Source organism: Callorhinchus milii, unplaced genomic scaffold (assembly GCF_018977255.1).
Source record: "Callorhinchus milii isolate IMCB2004 unplaced genomic scaffold, IMCB_Cmil_1.0 Scaffold1, whole genome shotgun sequence".
NCBI classification, from domain to species: domain Eukaryota; kingdom Metazoa; phylum Chordata; class Chondrichthyes; order Chimaeriformes; family Callorhinchidae; genus Callorhinchus; species Callorhinchus milii.
Window position 1 is genome coordinate 33,370,123 of NW_024704742.1, and position 22,588 is coordinate 33,392,710.

The 22,588-nt window shown below is 40.2% G+C and overlaps 1 protein-coding gene across 1 annotated transcript in view; it reads right to left on the reverse strand.

Moving 5' to 3' along the window:
- ank2b (ankyrin 2b, neuronal) overlaps window positions 1-21,207 on the reverse strand; it is a 161,469-nt gene extending 140,262 nt beyond the window's left edge. Inside the window, exons 1-3 of the mRNA XM_042339832.1 lie at window positions 21,018-21,207; window positions 6,704-6,805; window positions 784-882 (exon numbers count right to left, since the gene is read on the reverse strand). Coding sequence (XP_042195766.1) covers window positions 784-882; window positions 6,704-6,805; window positions 21,018-21,143 — 327 coding nt within the window. The 5' untranslated portion in view covers window positions 21,144-21,207. The remainder of the gene's footprint in view (window positions 1-783; window positions 883-6,703; window positions 6,806-21,017) is intronic.
- Between the last annotated feature and the right edge of the window lie 1,381 nt (window positions 21,208-22,588).

Below are 22,588 nucleotides of genomic sequence, written 5' to 3' on the forward strand. Positions count from 1 at the left end.
TACATTCTTTTGGAATATTAACCCTTTACATTTCCTTTGCAATGTGAGAGTGAGGGGAGGACAGTGAGTGAGAGAGCGAGAGAGAGAGAGAGAGAGAGAGAGAGAGAACAGCGAGTGAGAGAGCGAACAGTGAGTAAGAGAGAGTGGACAGTGAGTGAGAGAGAGAACAGTGAGAGAGAGTGGGGCAGTGATTGAGAGGCGTAGAGGGGGAGCTAAACATCAACCACAACCAAGGTGGCTGCACCCTCCAGGTATCTTGAAGGCAGAAAGTCTAATTTGTGTCTGCCAGTGAAGCCAGAGGCTGCTGAAAAATCCCCCCTGGATTAACAATGATTTATAACCAATTTTGCCTTTGTGTACTTTCAGTGTGCGTCTGGCTTAGGTGATCTGCTGCTGCGTTAACATTATGTTATGGGCATGAATAAAAGATCAAATTTAGTTGACCTTTTTAAAACCTCTGATACATACACAGTCTCCAAACTTTTCATTGCTCTGTTTTAGAGCTACAGGGGAATTAAGAACAGTGATGTGCATCATTTACCAGCAACAATCACTTGGGCACATTTTGGGAAATTTTGACAAGCCAGTACCTTCAGCACTTTAGTAGTCAATGCTTAATCCTGTTTCAGCCTATCTAAACTTGGATGTAACATTAAAAATTATTTGGAAAAAAGGCACTATTTTTGCATTATTACATCTTCTTCAGTACTATTGTAACTGCAGCGCTCTTCAAATATGTCATCATTAAGCATGAACAGCAGGGAGTTTTCAAGGATCCATTACCTTAGTCGATGAATCAACAGTTGCACCTCTCTCCAGTAATTCTTGCACAAGGTCCACATGTCCTTCCTTGGCTGCCAGATGCAATGCATTAAGGCCATTCTGCAACAAAGAAATACAAGCACTAAGATATGACTGGATCTCAAATAATTGTCACAGGAATTTATGTAAATGCCAAGATTCTGCGCTGACTAATGTAGGGGAATTATAATAATTCTTATCACATCATTGAGACTTCTCAAAGAGTTTCACAGGAATTGCTGCAAATGTAGTGACTGTGTATTTGTAGCTAAATGGAATGGGGTAGCCAATTGACTCACACCAATGCCCCAAAAGAAATCATGAAGTGAATGACAAATTTTATTTGGGGGATTTTTGGCCAGAATACTGGAAGAAACTCTCTTCTCCTTTTGAGTAGTGCCATAGAGTCTTTACATCCACCTGAAAAGGCAGACAGATCCTTGGTTTAATGTCTTATCCAAAGGATGGCACCTCTGGCAATGCAACTGCCACCACATTATTAGAGGGTCAGCCTAGGCCATGAGCTCAAAGTCCCGAAGTGGGGCTTGAACCCACAACTTTCTGATTCAGGGTGAGAGTACTACCACATGACCCAGGGTGAATTAAGTGGTTCACTGATATTCTGGCCTTTAGGTAAAAAGGCATCAAATTGACAAAAACTGTTGACATTTGTTCAGTTTTTACAAACACACTAAAAGACATATCAGCGCCTCACTTACACATGTTGCCACAGTGATGATCCTAACATACAGTTCTTCTGGTTCTACTCTATCCACAAATACTTTTTAATCAAATTTCTCAACCTGGGAAACCCCAGTTAATCTTAAAGCGAAAATCTTAACAAATCATGTCAAAAATTATTTAAAAGGTTAATACATTGGAATTGAAATAACACAAAAGCTTTTTATTGGACAGTAATCCTAAGCTTCTAAATGGGTCTAAAATACAGATATCGCAAATAGTCTTTGCTGTTGGCTTGTGTCGGGGCAATGAAGTAGCAGTATGTTGATTTTGCTTTGTTGAGTTACGCTGGTATCCAGAATAAGGTAATAATTCACCCCCAGAAAATCCTGGATATATCTTAACTTCATTCAGTTAAATGTGTTCAAAACAAAAGTGATCCTATTTGGCTCCCATCATCTTCCCAATTGCTCGTTCCATCTCATGGAGCCAGTGCGCAACCTCAGCATTCTGCGTGACCTTTTGCTGAATAAATGGAGCATGACTATCAAGTACAAGCCAGGGCTATGTAAATGAAGCAAGGCTGCAAGGTGCAAACTTGGCTGCAAATAAAATTGGCACTGGGTCCAGAAGCCAAAGAGGGGATTACTGAATCAGGCCAAAGTTAGTGTAGCTTGCTCCCAAAGCCTGGCTCCTCTGTTCCCAGTGAGTTTATGCCAGTCTCCCTGTCACTGTTTTCCACTCAATTGGTTCCAGGCACTGAAGTGAAAAAGTAATTCATCCATAGCAAAATACACTGGAGCAAAATGCAAGCCGGCCTCAACATTTTAGGGGTCTCCAGAAAAATTATTCATCAGGGGGTCTCACCAAGTCTTTCTCCTTCCACTACCATCTGATTTATTTCATCCCACTGAAAACTATCAGTGCAATTCATTTGAAAAGATATCCCTTTATTTTGATCAACTGGGTATCTGACCATAAGGACACCCATCACCAGACTTAAGAATTACCAAACCAAACCACTCAGAGCTCCTTATACACTTGTACACATATCATATTGCTTCTGTTGTAGTCTGATCATTAACTTCTCAGGTATCTTTCAGACTTTTATTCTTGATAAATTCTTCAATGAAGCTACAGTACAGTTCAATGGAGATTACAGTAAATTAGCATGGCCCAGCCTACCATCGGTGGCCAGGCTTTCAGCCTCTCTGTCCCCACCCTTTGGAACTCCATCTCACAATCCCTTCGCCTTGCTCCCTCTCTTGCCTCCTTCCAGGCACAACTCAAGACCCTCCTTTTCAACCATGCCTTCAGCCGCCCTCCAATCTCTCTGCCCTCTCTCATCCCAACCTGTCCCCCCACGCTCGGGTCCTGGATCCACAAATGCCTTGGTATGTCTTCCCGATGTCAAAGGTGTTTTACAATTAATTTTCCTGCTGCTGTTGTTTTCTTGGTTTCCTCAGTTGTCTTTGATCAGATACGGTTTCAGGAAAACATGCAGTTTATGCAAGTGCTGGGATACAGGTCCTGCAGTCTGTTACCAAAGTAAAACTCATCAACACTGAGTTAGGCGCAAGGTTCCAAAAGAGAGGGAGGAAGGAGGAGAGAACAGGATGGAGAAAGTTGCAGAGTTAGGAAGATGCCACATCTTGAAAGAATTTGGAACAAAACTATCCTGAAGAACTACAGGAACCCTTGCAATTTCAGAGAAACAATAGAGATCTGCTAACCCCCAAATATGATTTAACTCAAAGATGATGATCATAGTGGTAACTTTTTCAATGAGTAAAAAGTATTCAAACAAGAAACATCATGACGCATGATAGTATAAAATAACAAAGGAAGCAGAACAACATAATATCTTCTGGCCAACTATATATAATATCCTTCAAAAGGCATAGATCAGTGGTGGCCAACTTGTGGCCCTCGGGCCAGAAGTGGCCTATGGGGCCATCAAAAAGCAGCCTAGGTAATGAGTCTAGGTAAGACCGTGTTCAGTCAGTTGTGTGTTTTCAGTTTTTTCTTGATTGAATATTTCTTGATTTATGACATAATAAGAAATATTCAATCAAGAAAATGTATTTTGTTGGCCAACCAAAAAGGCATAGATACAAATGAGAGAAGAGTCCAGTACAAGAGGAAATCAGGTGAGCGCTCTACTTTAGTGGCCCATCCCTCTCTACCTTAAAAGCCTTTATTTTCGACTGTATTTTGGTCACCCATCCTTCCCCCCCACCTTTCCCAGTTCTCCCCATCCTCAAGTTGGGTTCCCAGATGGCTCTGTGAGGTGTTTGGGAGACATCCTCCCAATGTGGAAGGTGCTATAACTATAATATAGTTGTGGTCAAGCCAAAGCTTTAACAAGTAGAGTAGTCTTAGCTGGACAAACAGTGAGAAGCTTGTCAGATAGTGTTGTAATTGCAACCAGTGGTTTTATCTGTGTAAACCTCGGCAGTACCCCAACGTATACTCTGTGGTCTCCAAGCTTTGGTTCTCACTAACCTGCCCCTAATACTCTCAGGATTAAGTAAGCAGGGAATGCTTCTACCTTGGTGTATCTGAGAGTTTTGCTTTGGGTTTACTTTCTCTATCATGTTAAATGTCTCATTTACCTCCATACGGTCTCCTCTGAGGTATGCCTTTTATAGTATGATCAGAGCCTGTATCTTGTTCCTTCCTCATAGCTCACTCCTCTATCATTGGGGATCAGCTTTGCTGCTTTTCCCTGCAGTCTGACAGTAACAGAATCAGCTCACCATCCCTCAGAATAGTCTAAGCCTTCTCTACACTACATTTACTCAACAGAAGACAGCTATACTGCACCCCAAAGGCTAAACAGAAACAATATCTATTGTCTTAAAATTTAAGATAATGTGGAATTTGGCAAAAACAGATCTCAAATTCAGTTCATTTTGGAAGCATAAAATTGGTTTCCGAATAGGGACTGGCTTTATGCATTTTCCAAAATTCTGCAGCACCTTAAATCTTTAGGCAACAGTCTTAAGGCTAGGAACATGGAAAATGTTAGCGCCCAGCAATTTATAGACAAAGTACAAGAAAATAGGAATTTAGGAGACAAAATGCCAACCAGCTCTATGATTTAGATCAATAATGCATAATTCTGGACAACACAGGTTTATTTTAAGGAGCTGCTACCTTCTTATGAGGTCAGACACTCTATTTTTCCGAAGTCAATTGCACTCTGCTCTCAGCTGGCCTGTACACTGTACACTGGAATTGCTCCATCTCATTTTACCCTTTCCCTCCGAGGCAATCTCTGGGCTCCTTCCAGCTCATCTCTGTGCAGCGTTCATGAGGTTTGGGATTCTGTACATCAAATCTGCATTCCACGGCACTGTCACTATCCAAACCAACAATACTACTGGATATATGTCTCGTTTGTTGCAGTATCACTCCAATACCTCTGCTCCCTTTTAGCTCACAAATCCATCACAACACTGCATGCCTTCAGGTCACAGTGGTATCACTGTGCAATGACTAGATTTACATTTCTCTAGTTGCGGTGTCAGCCCTATTTCTCTCTGCACACTTTCTATCAAGAATCCAGCTCATCCCTTAATAAATCGACTCTGAGGTGCCTTGTTCCCATGATCATTTTTTTGTGAGGAATACTGCTCTGGCAGACGGAGATATATTAATTCTGATGTAGTTTCTTCACTGACATGCCGGAAACATTTAAAACGTTGAGATCCTCTCCCCCCTAGGAGGTGATGGTCTGCTTTTCCTGCTGAAGGGGAAAAAAAGCAGCCTGGACACCCACTGAGCCCAAGCCCTGGCTTGCACTGAAAGGTCTAGTTGAGCTGCAGTGCTGGGACTGGGAACGATGCCAATCCTCATTTAACATAATGGCAGCTGGCGAAAGACACACCAACTGGATACATCACCCAAGCTGGTCTTTCTCTGGCCTGGAGACCTGACATGGCACAACTCTAGCAGCTTGCTTTTTCAGTTTTGAAGAGGAAAGCCTTCTCCAAACAAATGATTTCCATTCCATCGATGGGAAGAACATCTTAGATTGAAAGTATTCACCGCTGTTACTCCACTTCCCTGACAAGCACCGCTTCCCCTCTAAGAGGAAAAATTCAATGGAATTTCCTCGATTGCATTTAATGTAATACAAAGAAAAGAACTTATCTTTGATTGAACTGCCACCCCTAAATGTGTAACCTGGCTTCTTTTAGTGCTTTCAGATGAATTACATCAAACCTCCAACCTTTTACAATCTCTCAAATGTTCTATTCCTTAAAGATCATTTTATTGTAATCTGCAGTATTTTGCTTGTTCTCACGTACATTTCAGACATTATCACCCATCACTTTACTGCTAGTCTGTACAGCAAAGAATACGGCACACAAACAGTGAATGAAAGGCTCTGCCAGGCTGTTTGTCTCCACACTATCTCGGGGCAGCTACACTGAGACTAAAGCATTCGAGGTTCTGTGTGGGAGTGAGAGGCTCAGATGAGCCGTGAGATGGATGAGATCTGATTTTAATTCCAACCATTTTCATAGAAACATGGTAATAATTGCAAGTAGACAATCTAATAAGCTTGAATCATTTTTAGTTGACAGGAACTTGTCTAGTCACTTTCCAAAACTCTTTGTAGCTTCTTCTTCCGCCAACCTGTGCTGGTCGTCTTCTTTTCTTTTTACTAAAACATTAAATCATCTACATTTCCTGCTCTTTCATTCAAGATATTTAAAGGCATCTTACTGACATGTTTTGTTGTAATTCAGTGATCACAATCACTATTACTAATTTATGTTATTGTGGAGCAGAGCGCAGAGATGAATTCTGAGATTCCATTGACTGACCCTTGCTAACCTCATAACATGTATATGTTCATCGTGTCACAAGCGATAAAATATGTAATTCAATAAGGAACAAAAGGCTCCCATACTACAAATCATTTATCAAATTAGCTTAAAGGGGAAATACAATTTCATTTTTCAATGATGTTTAATAGAGATGTCCACAAATTCCCCAGTGGAAATTCTCAGTCTTCCAATGATTAGATCAATGAAAACATATCAATCTATGGTGCTCAACAGAACAACTACAAGTAACGAATTAATTCAGCATCGGGTGTTAAAGGACAAGTGACATCCACGGGTCAAAGAGAACTGCTAATGAATTATGGTTGATGTATAGATTTCCATGGTTTCCAACGCTTGGAACCATCTTAAACCAAACGTACCTGATTGGATGTATTGATGTCTATACCTCCCTTGAGGTACTCGAGTACTTTATCCACATTCCCTGCTCTGGCAGCGCGGAGGAAGCTTGCGTTGCTGTCAGACTGCAAAAGAAAGAATACCCCAAATGAGTCATACATTTTAAAACCTGCTCCACCAAATGGCTGCTGAACAGCAAATGGCAATCCCATAGAGTGCCTAGTAAATAGATCACAATCAAGTTGAAAGTTTACCCCAAAATTGTGAGTTTTCAGAGTTCACAGCATTCAGATTTCAAACAGCAATTCTGGGCAGCCTACCGTAACGTCAGTTATCTCCAAAGAACTTTCTCTGTGTTTATAAAACTGCTATTCAAACTTTTTTTTGAAACCATCTCTCTGCAAAATTGAAATGGCCACCAGATCTAAATTGCAGTATGTTTCAATAGATTTCTTAATAGGAAATATGTAATTATTGATTTCTGTATCATCAAATATGCAAAAAACACATTATCAAATGTCTAAATCATTGAATTATATTAACTTAATATTCTATAAAAGAGAGAAATGTGCTGAAGAAGAATAATAATAATAGAGAAAACTCCTGATAACTTGACCCTGACATGTCACTATTACATAAGTCAACATGCTGTCAATATCCTGAACACATTTATTTATGTATTTATATCTGTGCCTAATTCACCACTCCAGATAACTTGTCACTGAACCCTTTTCCTTTGGAGTGACGAATTATCAGGAGTTCAATGTAAAACCTTCATTTGATTCAGTGCTTTTTTCAAGTCGTCAAAACGTCTCAAATCTACACAGGATTTACTATAAAGCATAGTGACTGTATAACTCAACTCTATTTTTCCACCTCTCTTTGCGACCCCCAGTCCCCTGATGTTCTGTCGGCCTGCCTGTCAGACCTCAGGGGCTGGGTGAGCACAAATTTTCTTCAGCTGAACTTTGACAAGATGGAAGCCATACTCTTTGGCTCTTGTCGACGTCTAAAATCTCACGGTTCTCACCTCCTCCACCTACCCAAACTCCCCCTAAACTCTCCGAGCCCATACGCAACCTAGGCTTCATGTTCAACCCCCAATTATCCTTCCTCCCCCACATCTAGTCTCTCACCAGCACCGCTTTCTTCCACCTCCAACGCATTGCCCGTCTCCACCAATACTTCACTCCAAAAGCCGCTGAAACCCTGGTCCATGCCTTTCCCACCTCTCGGCTGGACTATTCAAAGTCGCCGGCCTCCCCTCCACTACCATCCATAAAATCCAGATTATTCAAAACTCTGCTGCCCGCATTCTCACCCGCACCAAACTCCACTCCCCGATTACCCCAGTCCTTGTCAGACTGCACTGGCTGCCTGTCCCAGAGAGGATCGATTTCAAGATCGTCACCCTTGTATTCAAATCCCTCCACTCCCCTGCACCCCCCTACCTCTCTGATCTCCTCTCTCCTCACAACAGTGCCCATTGCCTTCGTTCCTTCGGGTCTGGCCTCATCCTTGTCCCCCGAGTCCTCCGCTCCACCCTCGGAGGCCGTGCCTTCAGCCACTATGTCCCGAGGCTCTGGAGCTCCTTTCCTCACTCCCTTCACCTCATCCCTTCTCTTCCTACTTTCAGGTCTCTGCTGAAGACCTTTCTTTTCGACCGCGCCTTTGGTCACCTTCCTCCCCCTCCCCCTGACTCAGCCCCGGGATCTATTACTTTGAAGTTACTGAGATGCCGTCCGACGTGGAGGGTGCTATATAAATCCAAGTTGTTGTTGTATATGTAGGTGTTTGCAGAAGCCAATTTGCACACAGCAGTGTCCCGAAAACAGCCATGACCAATTTAATTGAGAGGATTGTTGGCCAAGACACTGGGAGAAACTCTTTGAACAGTGCCATGGGATCTTTAATGTCCACTTGAACAGAAAGACAACGTCTTTCTGTTCAAGTGGAACAAGTTCAACGTCTATTCCAAAGAACGAATTTCTGGCAATGCAGTATTGCAAGCATTGCATTGGTTAACATCTACCTTAGCATTCTTAACTAATTTAATTGTTCAGAAATTTTGCCCACAAAGTATACAGTCAATTCACTTTACGGTATATTCCGTGAACCGCTTTGAGGCATCTCAAAGATGTGATAAGGCGCTATATCAAATGCAAGGCTTATTATTATTATTAATTGTATATTTTGTGTGAAGAATTTTGTTCCATAGTTTAAATTAAGCCCTAATTCAAGGAACAGTGATACAAAATATTAGTTTCCCCACCAGAATTCAGAAATTGCTGCTGACACAATCACTAGGGATACAAATCAAAAACACTTAACAAAACTTAAGATGGCTACAGCCCAATCCGCAGCATTAAATCAATGCAAACAATATATTCCTCCACCCTGTTCTGTTGGGTACTTTCAATTCAGTGTAAAAGGGACAAAATAATTCTGTATTAAATCCAAATTTCAGCACCAGGTAAGTTAGCAAGAGGAGCCTGCGGTCTTTAGCTAAACTGCATTACGTTTCATAAACTGGTCAACAGGGAGGGGTTGCATCTCAAACTCCGCCAATAGAAAGGATTGAAATTCTGCTGCACTGCAGTGATCTCACTGCACAGGATTCGCCCGTGTCCTCACGCATACCTTCTCCAGGATAAATACAGCGAAGGAATTGAATTTTAAATATAAATTGCAGAAACATTTCTCTGCACCATGGATGCCACTGTCCCCTCTCTAATCACAAAGCTTTCTTTATTTAAATTCATCTCCTAGGGAAAGCTGAGCTTAGGAATGTACTGAAAAAAAACCTGACAGCTGCATTAACATGCAGTGCCAGAGACTGCAGCGACTGGTATATAACACTGCAGCCTATCCCTATTCTGATTTTATCACTGACACTATTCTGATAATTGCTGTTTGAAATCTGAATTCTGTACACGTGATACAATGCTTCAGGGACTGTGATGCCTTCTATAGTCCACACTGGCAAAAGGTGTGGTAGCAATATAGCAACAGCATCAAAGTTCTCGTTTCTCACGGACTTCTGTAATTTAGATTTTGTAATTTAGCCATGATCACTAGTGGGTTTGACAAGAAGGTCTGCAAATGCTTTGCGTGTGGGTTTTTGTTAAAGTGGTCCTTGGTACTGTGTTGAATAGTTTCAATTTTGTGTATCTCCATCACTGGTATCCTACCAAGCTAGTTCAGTATACAAAGCAGTGTATTACAGCAATGGCTGAGCATGTAGCATCCATGTGAGTCAGCCAGCCCACAGAGTTGGCACAAAACAAAGCCTCATTGCTCTCCTTGATCCACATCAACCACTGCAGTGGCCAAACTCATGTTTCTTCATGCAACTTGCTTCACTGAATTGACGTCAAGGTTCAAAATATCACATGCATTTTACTTTCTATTTTTCTCTGCCTGCCAGAACGTCATTATGTTACGTTACATGATCTATATTTGCACACCCTACACATCAGCTCATAGTTGTGAAATACTGTAGCTATTATTGAATGTAGAAATTACTATTAAATATGTGGCCGTGGAGGGTAAAATGCTGGAACACATAGTCAGTGTTCATATAACATTGTAAATCATTAAATCACCTCTGATCGACCAAAGTGAGTCAATAGGCTGTATGACAATACGTTGCAAAGATAATGGGTTAATAATTGTGGTATTCCTTAAAACATTCTGTTCCTCAACTATTCCAATAATTAAGGAATTCTTTATCAACTGTAAACAATCCGCAATGACAATTCTGGCACTGGTTGGAGGGACACCGGCTGATGTTGCGAAATTAGCTTCTCCCTCCAAGCCGTTCAGAATTGAATCACTGCCATCATTGTTTTTTAATAAAGTGAGAGAGTCGATTCTTTGCCTGTCAGTCGACAGAAACAATCTGTAACTTAAATGTTCGGGATCTGACAATGAAATCCAAATCTCTCTGGATCTTGCCTGAACATTTCTGAGTCTGTACATTATTGGTAGCACTAAGAAACATATTGCTGGAATAAACCAAAACACCGTCATCTTGCTCGGATTTTGATTTTGGAGTAAGATATTTCTGCAGCCTGTTGGGTAATCACAAATGTACTGCTGTACATCTCTGGGCCATTAGAGATGAGTGTTAACACAATCCATTGTAATGTAGTAAGATTTATACCACAGTATCAGGATGCCTCCTTTCTCTATATATGCCAGGAATTGCTGTGTATTTAACAGCACAGCAGGGCTTTCACAAATATGACACCGACACATCTACATAAACTGATCACTCTGTTCCACTAGTCAATGACCATTGGCCCTATTTACATGAAGTCAATAATATCAATACTTTGCCTGACAATATTAAATCCATTCAATAATGACAAGAGTTGCTCTTCTGGACACTTTTCATGCAACTGCTGCTTGGCTGAATGATGTTCCCTCAGAAGGTCAATTCATTCTGAATGGACGTTTGGCACAGGAAAAATAACGATGGGTTACCATAATTTGTCAGAAACAAGTAAATGTAGAATAAAGTACAATTGGTCACATGTGACCCTTCAGTATGAGTTCTGGTGATGGTCCGTACTCAACTCTACTTTTGGCCTTGGGTTGCTGATTTAAACCTGACCTGCAAGATTTTGTGTTTTTATTTCAGGGGAAAGATGATGGAAAGCACGGTCAGAACGGTATATCTTGAGATGGACCTTGAATGAGGGGAGACAGTAAGTGAGTCAGAGTAGAATGTAACCTTTACTATTACAATTTAAAGGGATAGTGTCTTTTTAACTAAAAAGTAAAGATGAAAATGATGTTAATTATGTCAATGGGGGAAAAATGCAACATCCAATGCAACATTGTTAATAATAATGATTATTATAATGATAGTCATTGCATTTGATATAGTGCCAGTCATTGACTAGGACATTACCAGGAGCAAAAAATCCAACGATTATGTTTCACTCTCCCCAGATCTCTTTCCAACCTGTACCTAAACTAGGTGCTTTTCTGAACAGCATTCCCATTTCATACCAAAAAATGGAAAGTATACCTTGCAGAACACTCAATAGTTTGGTTTGGAGTCTCTTAAATATGTATGTATTTAAATTCTATGTATTTAAATATACCCAGTGATTTTTGGCCTATTATCTTTCTTACAACTGGTAAATATCCTCTGTAACGAATTGCCCTCATTGTGTAAAGAAATATGCTCAGAGATCAACAAGTTCAGTGCAAATTAATTTTTACATGTTTTTAATAATAATCCTTGCATTTGATATAGCGCTTTTCACGTCGGGAGGACGTCCCAAAGCGCTTCACAGAACACACTGTTTTTAGTTTGGTTTTGATTTAGTTTTATTATATATTTATTTTCACTGCTCGTTCAAATGATTACAGGGATATGTGAACAAGTTGCATTTACTGATATATAAAGAAAGCAGTAGATATTAGCTGATATCACAAGATAAAATTACCGGGGGCAGAGATGGCGATGAAAATTTAACTGAAATATGAGGATTTTGATGACTCTGTATTCAGGAAAATGTCAGAGGCCAACTAATGAAAATAATATTTGTGTTCCATTTGGTAGTGCTGGTCTAATTGACCACTTGCACTGTGAAGTTGCCTTAGTTACATTAAAGGTTAGCCCCAGTACAGCTGAAGGTTGAATGCATAATTGCAAGCAGATCACATCAATACTGATGAAGAGGGTTTTTTCTCAGCATTGCAAGAATTTTTTTAATATTGGCTACAAGTTTGTCTATAATAATTCTGAGGTACATTGTAAAGTCTTCAGAACAACATTGAGTGCTGCCACAGCTGAGATCAGAGGCCCGAAATTCCACCTGTAAGACCATTTTGTCTTAAAATTTAACATTATGTAGAATATTCTTCTGCTTAATTTTTAAAAAAGAATCATATGACAAATGAAAAAAACACAAAATTAAAATAAAGACATACAGATATGTACACAACACTATTTTGCTAACAGAAGGTGTCCTGACCTTTAGAGAAAGGTATTCAGGCTTGTTTTGGAGAAAGCATACAGCATTTTGAAGAGCTGCTTCCTAAGATTTTAGGCACGAGAAAACAAAATTTGCTGCAGCGATAAATTTCCGAATTTGCTAACTGTAAACCTTACTTTAAATTGACTGAATAAGAATTTAGAAATATAGCCTAGAAAGGACAGAAGTGGATTTATAATAATACACAAAATTCTCGGCCGGCCAGACCAATGTGAGGGAGATCGGGTCCAGTGAGCCAGAATTTCCAGCTAAGTGTGATTATGATGCCGGTAACGACATTTACCAGCTTTTTTCAATGATGAAAAGTGCTGGTAAAAGCCGCTATCGGCATTGTAATTGTTTGAATCTCATAATCAGAAGCCAGTGAATATTCAGTGCTGTGGGATCTTTAACATCCACCCGCACAGACAGATGGGACTTCGGTTTAACATCCCATCCAAAGGACAGCACCTTTGACATTTCAACACACCCCCAGCACATGACTGGAGTGTCAGCTTAGAGCTAGTCAAGTCCCGAAGTGGGGCTTGAACCCACAACATTCTGACTCAGAGGCAAGAATGCTACTAACTGAGCCAGGCTGACAGACATTTAAATCAAACCCAGAATTTTCACTTTAACCTCGATCTCTCTAACCCCAACATCCAATTGATAACTCAGTTGGAGTGAATGAATGTCCCCTACAATCTTGACAGCTGAGCCTTTGCAGAATTCATCTAGCTCTGATACGCTCAGGTATCTACATCCCCTGAGATCTGTTTTACTTTTGACATTGAAAGAGTAAAACTGACATGAGATTAGTCACAAGAAATGAGTCGAAGACATTCTTCCAAAGCTCCCGAGAGTTTGGTTATAAAGGATGGCAAAGAATGTGTGACCCCAAGATGACACCTTCGTGTAAATTGGGTCATTGTGTGGAGCATGGCATTGATAAAATGTTTCAGAACCTATTTAATAGGACAGGAAAAGGCTGGATGATTCAAGATGTTTCTGTGGTTAGTGGGCTGAAATGTAATTTTAAACACAGTACTTTTTTTATTGAACAATGAATGATGAAATTAAATTTGCCTACAAAATACACAGTCATTGCAGTTGACATTAAAAATCCTGTGAAGTGCTTCGAGACATTTTCACTCTGTGATAGACGCTATACCAAATGCAATTATTAATGTTGTAATACAGGGATGTTAAGACCCTGAGAGCTTTATTTGATCTATTAACTGTAACACTATTCCTTTCCAAACATTTGTAATAGACAATTTCATCCTGCAAAACAACCATATATGCAGTAAGTTTAAGTGTGAAATATGAAGATGTCTGCTCTCAGATACGCTGTAATATAGCACCACCATCTTATTTACAGAGAACATCAATGGTTTTAAATAACAAAACAAAAACAAATGTGTTTCCCTCCTTATGCGATGTTTACAGGAAACTGGCCACCAATAACAAATTATTTTGTACAAAAAACATCAATAACTTGCATTTATGTAGTGCCCTTCACATGGGGTAGCATGGGGAGCGCAGAATAACGAATAGATTGATACAAGCAGAATGATTCTCAGCCTGCAGCGTGTTCCAGGACATGTTCAAGACCTCAAAGCTTTGAGCTGAGTTTGTAAACCGCAAGAATGAAGCTCAAACAGTTTATCAATGCCAAACCGTTTGCTTTCTGGAGCCTTGTGGTATTCTACACAATATATAGATTTAAGGGATCTTCATCTTCTTCGATTGGTTACTTTTACCTTCTCATCCTTTCATGCAGCAGAAGCTTTTTAGCACATCGCAATGGCGTAGGCTTCAATGACTGTCTCATGCAGTACAACAGATAAATAATCCTTGCAGTGATGCAGATTATATTTAACTGAATGATACAGGAGCATACAAAGCCATCACCTCCAATACCTATTCTGCCTAAATGTGTGACGTGTTTAATGATAATTGGCAGGATTGGAAATGACTGCTCAGACATGAGGCTCTTATGTTGTCGTCACATCCATTGATGTTTAATGTTGGTGGCACCTTCAGTACACTTTCCCCTTAGGTATAAGTGTGAGCAACAGCATGATGCAGGTTACCTCTAATTAGATTAAAATACCAATCATGAAATATCACTGCACATCTGACCAGATGAGTAGCTGTTGTAATAGCAGCAAGTTTGTACCCAGGATGACCTTGTGGGACAAGCACATGTAAAATACTTTTTGAATTTAAAGCTGCACAAATTGTTGGCCAAACCCACCGCACATGACAATGGAGTATAGTAAAGCGTAATCTTAAACACAGCCTTCATTTCAAAGCGGGTTTCCTGTAAATTCTTTTAAGAACTACAGAAAACCATCTTCAAGGTTAAGAATGAATTCAACGATTTGCCAAATTCAGGATGCTCTGAAATGCTACATAAATAAATCCAGGTGGAATTTCCCCCCCAGTAATTCACATAATCATTATTTCTACCAATCAACATATGAAAGATCCCAGTCTGTGAGGGAAAACAAAAGCAAATAAAATCAAATCATTGCTTTTCAGTGTTCTCACATGGGGAAAACACTGGCTGCTTAGGTTGGAAAATCAGCATCATTCACACTGGAATATTCCTGCATAGATCCCATCTGAATGACTGTACTCTGATCATGGAGATAGAACATAACTAGAAACACTTTCCGTACATGCACACAAGCACAAAGATATAAAGAACCCCTGCATTAAGAGCGAGAGGGAGGGAGAGAGAGAGAGAAAAAGGAACAAAGGAAGCCCGCCAGCCAGCCAAAAACTTTTTTGAAGGTAAACAAGGTCATTTTATTCTAACAAAGTCCCACAAACTGCCAAAAAAATGAAGATGAAACACATTATTCACCTAAATTAATAGAGATGGGTGATGTGGTGGTAACTAGTTTGATAAAATTAAATATGTACAATATTAACAATTATAAGAATCCATTGACTGTCCGCAAGTAGTTAAGTATAAATTATAATAATAATAATCCCTACATTTGATACAGTGCTTTTCACGTCTTCTCGATGTGTCAATGTGCTTCACAGAATAGACTGCAAAGTGAATTGACAGTATATTTGTGGGCGAAACACGGCAGCCAATTGCGCACAAACAGTCGTGGATTGAAAATGACCAATTTATTATTGTTTTGTTTTTTTGGAGGGATTATTATTAGGCGTGTGAGTAAGGAAACTTGCCCAAGGTTTCGCCCTGACTGGAATTGAACCCAGGTGTCTCGCTTGCAAGGCGAGTGCTCTAACCACTGAGCTACAGCACTCCACAATTAAACAGTAACGTAGATAAAGTTGTTAGTTTTTCAACGCTTAGCATTATTAATTTCCAGTGTACAGGATCTTTACAAAATATTTCATATCATATAGGACTTTGAAACTGCTTAATGGCCTGAGACAGGAAGGGGATAAAGTAGCCTTGTCTATGGGATACAAAAGTACATTTCAAAATGATAGTAGTCATTTGAGAGAATGTTTGAGTGTATTTCTTGTTTCCTTCTAACAGAAAACAGTGGTTCACAGCCCAGAAAAACTTATTGAAATGGTAAATGTAAAACCAGAATGGGACTTTTACGGGCTTGTTTTATTTGCTGATTGTACACTATTTCTGTCATACGAGTAGTGCGTGAAACGAGTCCAAGAGACAATAAAGTACAATCTCTCTTTCATGCAGTGCCCTAGAGACGTGACAGATTCCTCCAAACAGTGTATTTGGCCAAAATTAACCAATGCTTTAAAGAACGCACTTATTCTTGGTCCAAGCAGCTCTTTAAAAGTTGGTAATGCCGCAGCCTGATGTGCAACTGAGCCAAGCTCACGAGTTTAATCTGCATCTGTACTGCTTTAGTGGTGTTTAGCCAGGGTAATAATAGGGAGCCACAACTGGCCTCCATGTTCCCTGGCTTGAGAGGAAAGTCGGTCAGTGTTCTCACTCATGAATAGTAACCAGTGACAGCTACTGGAAAGTACACATGTTTGGAAAGGTTCAGGCTTGCGTGTGATGCTCCCCACTGCCTGGGCTCACGCATCAAGTAGAGTCCCTTGAGTGAAGTACCAGAAGACAACTGGTCCTTGTGGAATGTTGGCACTGATGTCTTTAGTCAGTGCATACAACATTGGAGGAGAGAAAGCTGGATGAGAAGCGGATATTTTTATCCAACAGTACTATTAAATATTATTTTGTGAGCAGTTTTTCCTTCAAAGATATGTTGAAACAGTGAAATTGTTACTATTAAAAAATAATAATTTGATGTAGCTTCCTGTGAGAAGCTATATCAAAGGCAATAATAATCCTTGCATTTGATATAGATTCTCACAGGATTTACTGTAGTCACTGTGTATTTTGTAGCAAAATGTGGCAGCTAATTTGCGCACAGCAGTGTCCCATGAATAGCCATTATTTTATCATGAGGATTGTTGGTCAGGGCACCAGCAGACATTCCCTTTTCTTTTTCAACTATGTCATGTTATCTATTGGCTGCCACGGATGCCTGCACAATGCATTCTCACTACACTTTACAGTAAATCCTGTGCAGCGCGTTGAGACATCCTCCTGATGTGAAAGGCTCTATATCAAATGCAAGAATTATTGTTATCTTTAATGTCTACCTGAAAGCCAGAGATCAGTTTAACATCTCATCCTAAAGATGTCATCTTCACCAGTGCAGTGCACCCCTACTACTGTACTGGAGTACCAGCCTCAAGTCCAAATTATGCTATTATCTCCAGGTTTCTGGACCAGTGTCCTGTAGGCCATTGGGACTTCAAAACAGTACCAACCCAACAGTTAATCTAACTGTGCTACAACTTGCCATCCTCAAAATATTTGGATAAAATTATCCATCAGCCATGATTCACATTGGATCAAACCTGACTGATACTGCAGGTTTTGCAGCAGAACACAGTTTGAAGTGTTTAAAAAGATTAAACACATCTAAGGCAGTTAACAGTTTACTCAAAGTGTTTTCCAAAATTTGAGTGAACCAAATTTTCGATAAACTCAAAGAAATGTATTTTAGCTCCTGTGATGATACAATAGGTAAATGCACTGCACACATGGAGCTGTATAGACCAGAAAGGCCCACGTTTTGATCTCTGGTCTGTGTTGAGTTTGTTGATTGAGCCAGTGCGGCAGTAAAGAAGTATGAGGAATGAGGAAGGGGCGCTCAGCAAGCATTCAGATATCTAACCAGTGACGTCTGCACGAATATGCGACTATGTGGACGTTTAGTAAAGCAGGATTGGGTTAAGCTATGATGCCTCGAAAATTACATAAACTACAGAGACTTCCACACGCTCACAAGTGAAGAATACCACACTTGGCCAGGGTGTCAGAGCGCTGCCATGGATCCATAGCTCAGCAGAAGTCATCTCTTTAATAAACTAATAATTTAAGAAGAATCCTTGCATTTGATATAATGCCTCATCACCTCATTGAACATCTCAAAGCACTTTACACAATTTACTGTAGAATGAAGTGACTGTGTCTTTGTAGGCAAATATAGATGCCAATATTATGCACAGCAATGTCCCTTCATCCAAAGGATGACACTTTCAATACTGCATCACTCCCCCAGCACGGTATTGGAGTGTAGGCCTAAAGTATGAACTCAAAGTATCAATACAGGTTTTAACCCACCACACCTTGACTCCAAGGTGAGAGTGCTACCAACTGAGCCAGGCTTCCTTCTCAGGAAAAGTGGGAGAAGAGGAAAAAATAAGTTTGAAACATGAAGTGAAAAAGAGCAGATTCATCTCTTATATGATATATCTAAGTCATAGGCACACTAGATCTGAAAACAACATTAGCACTACATTGGCTATACTTCTGTAAAACTGCAGGAAAATAAAAATAAAAAGGAGTTTGTTAACTCTTTCCGTCTCCAGTTCAAACAAGCCTCTCTTCATTCAGCAGTTCATTGTTATGTTAAATTATTCAATTTGTAACATACAACTGGAATATTTAACACATGTTGAATATCATTTCCAGCCCACAAAATGTAGTAAGTCAAACAGCCCTGATTCGAATGTGCAATGTTACTGATAAATTCTTGTGAATGTTAAATACCATTATTTAGCAGTTACTGGGCTTTATTTTGTTTCATCTAACGTTTGTCTTTTTGACCAAGAACACCATCATTACAGGGAGATGTTTTACAATAATAATCTTTCCATTTGGTATGGCTCCTTATCAGGTCTGAAGGACGCCTCAAAGCGCTTCACAGGATTTACTGTGAAATGGGGTGACTGCACTTGTAGGCAAACACAGCAGCACAGCAATGTCCTACAAACATGCATTAAATGAGTGACTAATTTTATTCGGAGGATTTGTTGGCCAGGACACAGGGAGAAACTTCCTTCTCTTTTCAAATAGTGCCATGGGATCTTTAACGTCCACCTGAACAGGCAGATGGACCTCGGTTGAACAGGCAGCCAGGACCTTATTTAATGTCTGATCCAAAGGAAGGCACCACCAAAAATGCAACACACCCCAGCACTACATTGGAGTTTCATCTTAGACTATGTGATTCCAAATCCCGACATGAGATAAAGCACTAACATCTATCAGCTTCTTCCCATACGTGTTATTTCAGAAGCAATGATTATACACTGAATACCTCAACTAACAGCGAGATTCAACATAGGCCCAATGTTTTAAATAGCAATTTTACTTTCTGTCTGTTTGTTGGACTTTTCAGGTTTTTTCTTAGGTGAAAATGACCCGAAAGTGAAACGCCAGCCATGATCACAACTTCTGCTCTGTGAATAGCACATTTTTAGCCCTAGAAGATACATTACAATTTGAAGTTTCCCTGATAAACCATCACAGATATGAAAGGTTCCTGTATTCACCCTGTAAAAACTCTCCATAAGGCTGTGACACAATCCCTCTCTCTAAATGTGTGGATATCACTTATAACTGCAACCCATGTTGAATATATGGAATACATGGCAAGAGTGAAGCAGCAGCTTTCTCTGCAGGGATGCTGAGCACAAGCAACTTCTCTTAAGATATCTGATCCACAACTGCTAGGGCTGTACAAGTGAAATAAGCTCTGGATCTTACTGTCATATCTGTACAATTAAATTTTTCTGTGAAAACTCTTGGTTGAACTTTACAACTTCTACAGTACCTTTCTACAGTACCAGGAAGAATAACCTCAAACTTAGCATTTTTGTTACAAGGGCAATGAAATCTAGTAATCATAATGCATTTGATATGCAAGGTTTTCTGGAACCCTGCATTGCTTACAATTGTTAAGAAATAGTTCAGCGCAAAATAATTTACATTTCTGATACCACATGCATGAAATACTGATCCACTAATTGTGTAATCCTACCAATCCTTCCGGGAGTACAAATAACTCAATATTAACTTTGATGAGAAGTTTAAACTGCTAACGGGGCTGTGTTATTTTGTGGTCGTTGTGAAAAAGGATACATATCCTAATGACAACTCTCTAAAACCGAGTGCTAAGAGTTCTCAAACTTTCGCAATACTGAGCTACAGAGAGCCTAGAGGTCAAGATGTAGACAACATAAAAACAGCTTCTCAAAAAGTGTACTTACAACATTTTAGAAAACGTTAATGTCAGAGTTAGTCAACTTAACATTAAGATAAAAGCATCCGGGGCATAGGAACATATTCTGAACCAATTGATGCATCCTTCACCCCTCAGTTGATTGTTGATTGACCCAATCAATGCTTCTATATTTAACAATTGTACCGAGTTCACAAGATCCAGCTGTCACAATGGCTTAAAGTCAATGGAATGGGACGCCTGCCCTCATCTTGGGTGTCTGTGCCTTGATTTAATAAATAACAACGATGTTCCTTCTAAATAAGAATGTAACACTGCATATTACTAGTGCAATTTTTTCAGTTTGTTTTCTAAAAAGTTCACAACATAAAGACTCCTCCACCCCGCTGTCATTCCGACTCAATAACCTCATTTCATGACACAAAGCTGGACGCCATCCAACATTGCAACAATCACTCAATTAGTAAGTTCCCGTTGTTGCTCTCCCCGGTCAGGAACAGCTTCCCGACACCAGCAGTTACTCTTGTGGTGTGTAAACTTTTTGTCACGTTCTACGGACTCGACATTCACATTGGCCTGGAACTGCAGGAGATGTCCCAGCACAATCAGACTGGCTTTCCAGCTTCTTATCAGCACCGTGACAGCAACAGTTCCCTGCTACGGCAAGTTATAGCATCCGTCTCCCAGAGTAATGTGTAAGTTGTTTTGTTCAAAGTCAAATTCTGCAGCAGGTTCATTCTTTACACATGCCACTTTAGATTTCATTCACAAATACTCACCAGTGCCTCGGGTTCTTTGCTTATGTCAGTGTAATAGTCGGGGAATGTGTCTATGTTCTGACTTTCTGTACTCTTCTGAATACCCTTGTCTGTACGACAAGAGTGGCAAAGTGCTGCGTTGCCCATAGCAGTGCCCTGTCAACAGCTGCCCTGGGGAAGGAGTACAGCCACTAGAGTTCCAACCAAGCACGGGCACAATCCTGATAGTCACTGTCGCTCTGCTGCCCCAAACCACTCCTCACGCTCACTGCTGGCTACCCAACTATGAAAGAACTGGAAACCCTGCACAGTTGGCAGCAAACTCCAACCATTCCCAATTCAGGCACCGCCTGGCTATTTTTACACCCACCAGGCAAACTATGTATGCAAATGACGACCTGGAGTGGAAAACTCAGAGCTCATGCTGACGTTTCTGTCTGGCAGCAAATGGCATATCTCGCGTGCTTATTAAAAGGACGAAATAAAAATTTGCAATGAATTTTTCAGCTCTCTTTTGTTCCATTGTCAGCTTACAACATCCTCATTGATATACAGCGGACTCTTTACAGCACTGACCCGTCTGAACAGTGCTGTTGTTTCTAAGCACTGAGTTAACCCTCTGAGTACTTTGAGGAATTTTTGACCCATTTAAAACAAGTGTCAGCTTTTAGATTTATTAACATAATACTATTTACACCGAAGCACTCTTCAGTCTGATTTTTTTTAGCGGTATTTAATGTCAGGATGCTACGGATGTCTGCCCCCTGTGCCACAGTGTAAAACCACAAGATCCAAATCCTGGTCACAAGTTTGATACACGGTCTGGGTTGAGTTAACTGATCTCAGATGATGCAGTAGACAGGGATGTTGCACAATCTCTGCACTAAAGTGAGAAACCACCAACCAGCAGCAGGGTTCCTGCTCCTGATCTGTAATCTGAGCCTCATGGATAAAAATGCTTGTTTTGAGCGCTCCGAGACGCTATCCTGCCATATCAATCCAAGTTATTGTTGTTTTTGTTGGAATTTGGAGGCCTGAAAGTCCTCATTGTTGTAGCCTGGCTGCAGTTGGTCTTAACATTTTTAAATTGTGCATAAAATTCTTAAATTCAGTCTTAATTTGGATCCTTTTTCTTCATAACCGTGGAAAAATGCAAGCTTCCAAATTGAACAGGATTGAAGCATTTTTCACATTGCTGTGCAGTTTAGAATTTTAAGACAAAGTGGTCATACAGTCTCAGATTACGTTAAAATTTGGAGCCATGAAGTTATTACCATGAGAACTGATGGGCCTGTGATGAGTTTATTTCAGTGTGAGGGTCGGGATGGTTGTTGGCTGTGATCCCAACAGTGCTCAAATAGTTGGGCGACACTCACAATCAAGCCTTACCCATGAAGAATGGTTGCTCAGGCCTCATGCCTTAGGATTACCAAACCCAGGGCTTCAAGAGAAGAGTGGAGCAAATTGGTGAGTGAACGCGCAACAATTTCCCTTCTCCCCTCTTCCTGCTCTGTGAAGAATAAAGGAAAAAACTGTGAAATTGATCTCAGAAACATTTTCAAAATCTATCTCTGAGTTTCTGTGTGCAGTAC